Source organism: Austrofundulus limnaeus, unplaced genomic scaffold (genome assembly GCF_001266775.1).
Source record: "Austrofundulus limnaeus strain Quisiro unplaced genomic scaffold, Austrofundulus_limnaeus-1.0 Scaffold113, whole genome shotgun sequence".
Lineage (NCBI taxonomy): Eukaryota > Metazoa > Chordata > Actinopteri > Cyprinodontiformes > Rivulidae > Austrofundulus > Austrofundulus limnaeus.
In genome coordinates, this window is record NW_013952515.1 from 496,678 (window position 1) to 498,325 (window position 1,648).

General features: G+C 40.2%; 1 protein-coding gene across 1 annotated transcript in view; it reads right to left on the reverse strand.

The window, feature by feature from the left end:
- The window catches only part of kank4 (KN motif and ankyrin repeat domains 4), a gene marked incomplete at its 5' end in the record, with an annotated part of 9,884 nt that extends 8,375 nt beyond the window's left edge, over positions 1–1,509 (reverse strand). Inside the window, 3 exon segments of the mRNA XM_014014273.1 lie at positions 823–965; positions 1,062–1,281; positions 1,425–1,509. Of these exon segments, the coding sequence (XP_013869727.1) occupies positions 823–965; positions 1,062–1,281; positions 1,425–1,509 (448 nt within the window).
- Between the last annotated feature and the right edge of the window lie 139 nt (positions 1,510–1,648).

Sequence of the window (1,648 nt, forward strand, 5' to 3'; positions counted from 1 at the left end):
ATATTTAAACAAAAATATCACTTTAAACATCAAATTTTTCAGAAGACCTGGACAAACAAATCAAATGATTGCACTTCTTAGGCCACTGCAAATTTTCAACAACACATTTTATGCAATTTACAGTAAATTAGCTCCTCAAGCATTGAGTGTACAGCTTTTATATTTTATTTATTTATTTATTTTTGGCTGGTGGTTTCTCTGTGCAGAGTCACTGCCAGCTCACGGAGAGGTACAGTCCTTAATAGACAATATGCTGTTACGAAAAGAGAATTTAAACCTCTCTGCTCTGGACCCTTAAAGACCAAATTAGGCAGACCTCSCTGAATTTGAATTGAAGATCGCTGCTCTGTATTTGACTAAAAATAAAACTGAATATCACTAAATCATTCTCCAGGTAAACCTTTTATTTACGGGTTTGTTGAGCTGCAACTACTGCAGCTAAATTATTTCAAGTAGATCCTCAAACTTTCTGTAAAACTGGCTGTTATGACACCTCGGTCTCTCTCTGTCTTGGGTTTTATTTTCACTGGTCTTRTTACTTGGATGAGCTACACTTTGGTCCGGTGTTCTTAAGCTTATAACGAACCTCCTTTTTCCTGTTGTGAAAACCAGTTAAATGCTGCGTGCATCCCTGAGAAGTGACCTACTTACATCATAAATATTTTYCTAATTTCCCTGGAGGATTTACTTAATTCCATGCTTTTGTTTTCACAGAATTTCCCATTTAGTGCAGTGAAAAAAAGAAAAACACCATGTTTCGGATTTTGCACATATGAGACAAAATGGGTCACTTAAGGCATTTATTGCACCTTATATTATTACCTGTCTGGAGCGAGCATTGACATCCCCAAGCTTCAGCAGCTGCTGAGCCACCTCCAGATCGTCAGGGCTCTCAGCAGCAGTCAGAGCAGCCAGCATCACTGGAGTATAGCCTGCTTTATTCACATTATCTGTTTCACATAGACCTAGAAGAACGTGCAGAGAAGGAATCAGTGACCTGCAGGTCCTTGTGTTTGTGTGAAGCTCTTCTGAAGTTGCTTTAGCTGCGTGGTGCTTCTCACCGGTGTCTAGCAGCAGTTTGACCACAGGGAAGTTAGAATGTGACACGCTGTAGTGGAGCGCCATATTCCCGTTGCCGTCTGTCAGATTAACAACGTACGGTAGGAGAGTGGGCGTGGTCATTCCCACTTGTCGCAGGTATAATCTGACCGTGTCTGCCTCTGACTCTTTCTGACTGGAAACCTTGAACCACTCCTGGTAGAGCACCACCAATACCTGCCGCTGGGCAGAGCAGAAGCAGAGAAAAGAGGTCAACTATAGGGCATTATTTCTTAGTTTTTGCATGTTTTTTTTCACAAAGAACAGAATCRATGCTGTTTTAGAAGCACATATCTGAATAAATACAGCCAAAAGGTAGTTCTTACCATTTCTTTATCTGGAGAGGAGACCTCCTCCATGCGATCCTTTACGTAAATACACGCATCTATGAATCCTTTATCAACCTTTTCCCTAAAAACAAACAAAAGATGACTTACTGTAGTTTTCACTTTTACATGTGTAACTGTAACTATGAAATATGAAAGATRTTGCAAAGAATTGTTCGGAGTGAAAGCCCGAATAATACGCCGAAAAGCGATAAAGTTCCAAG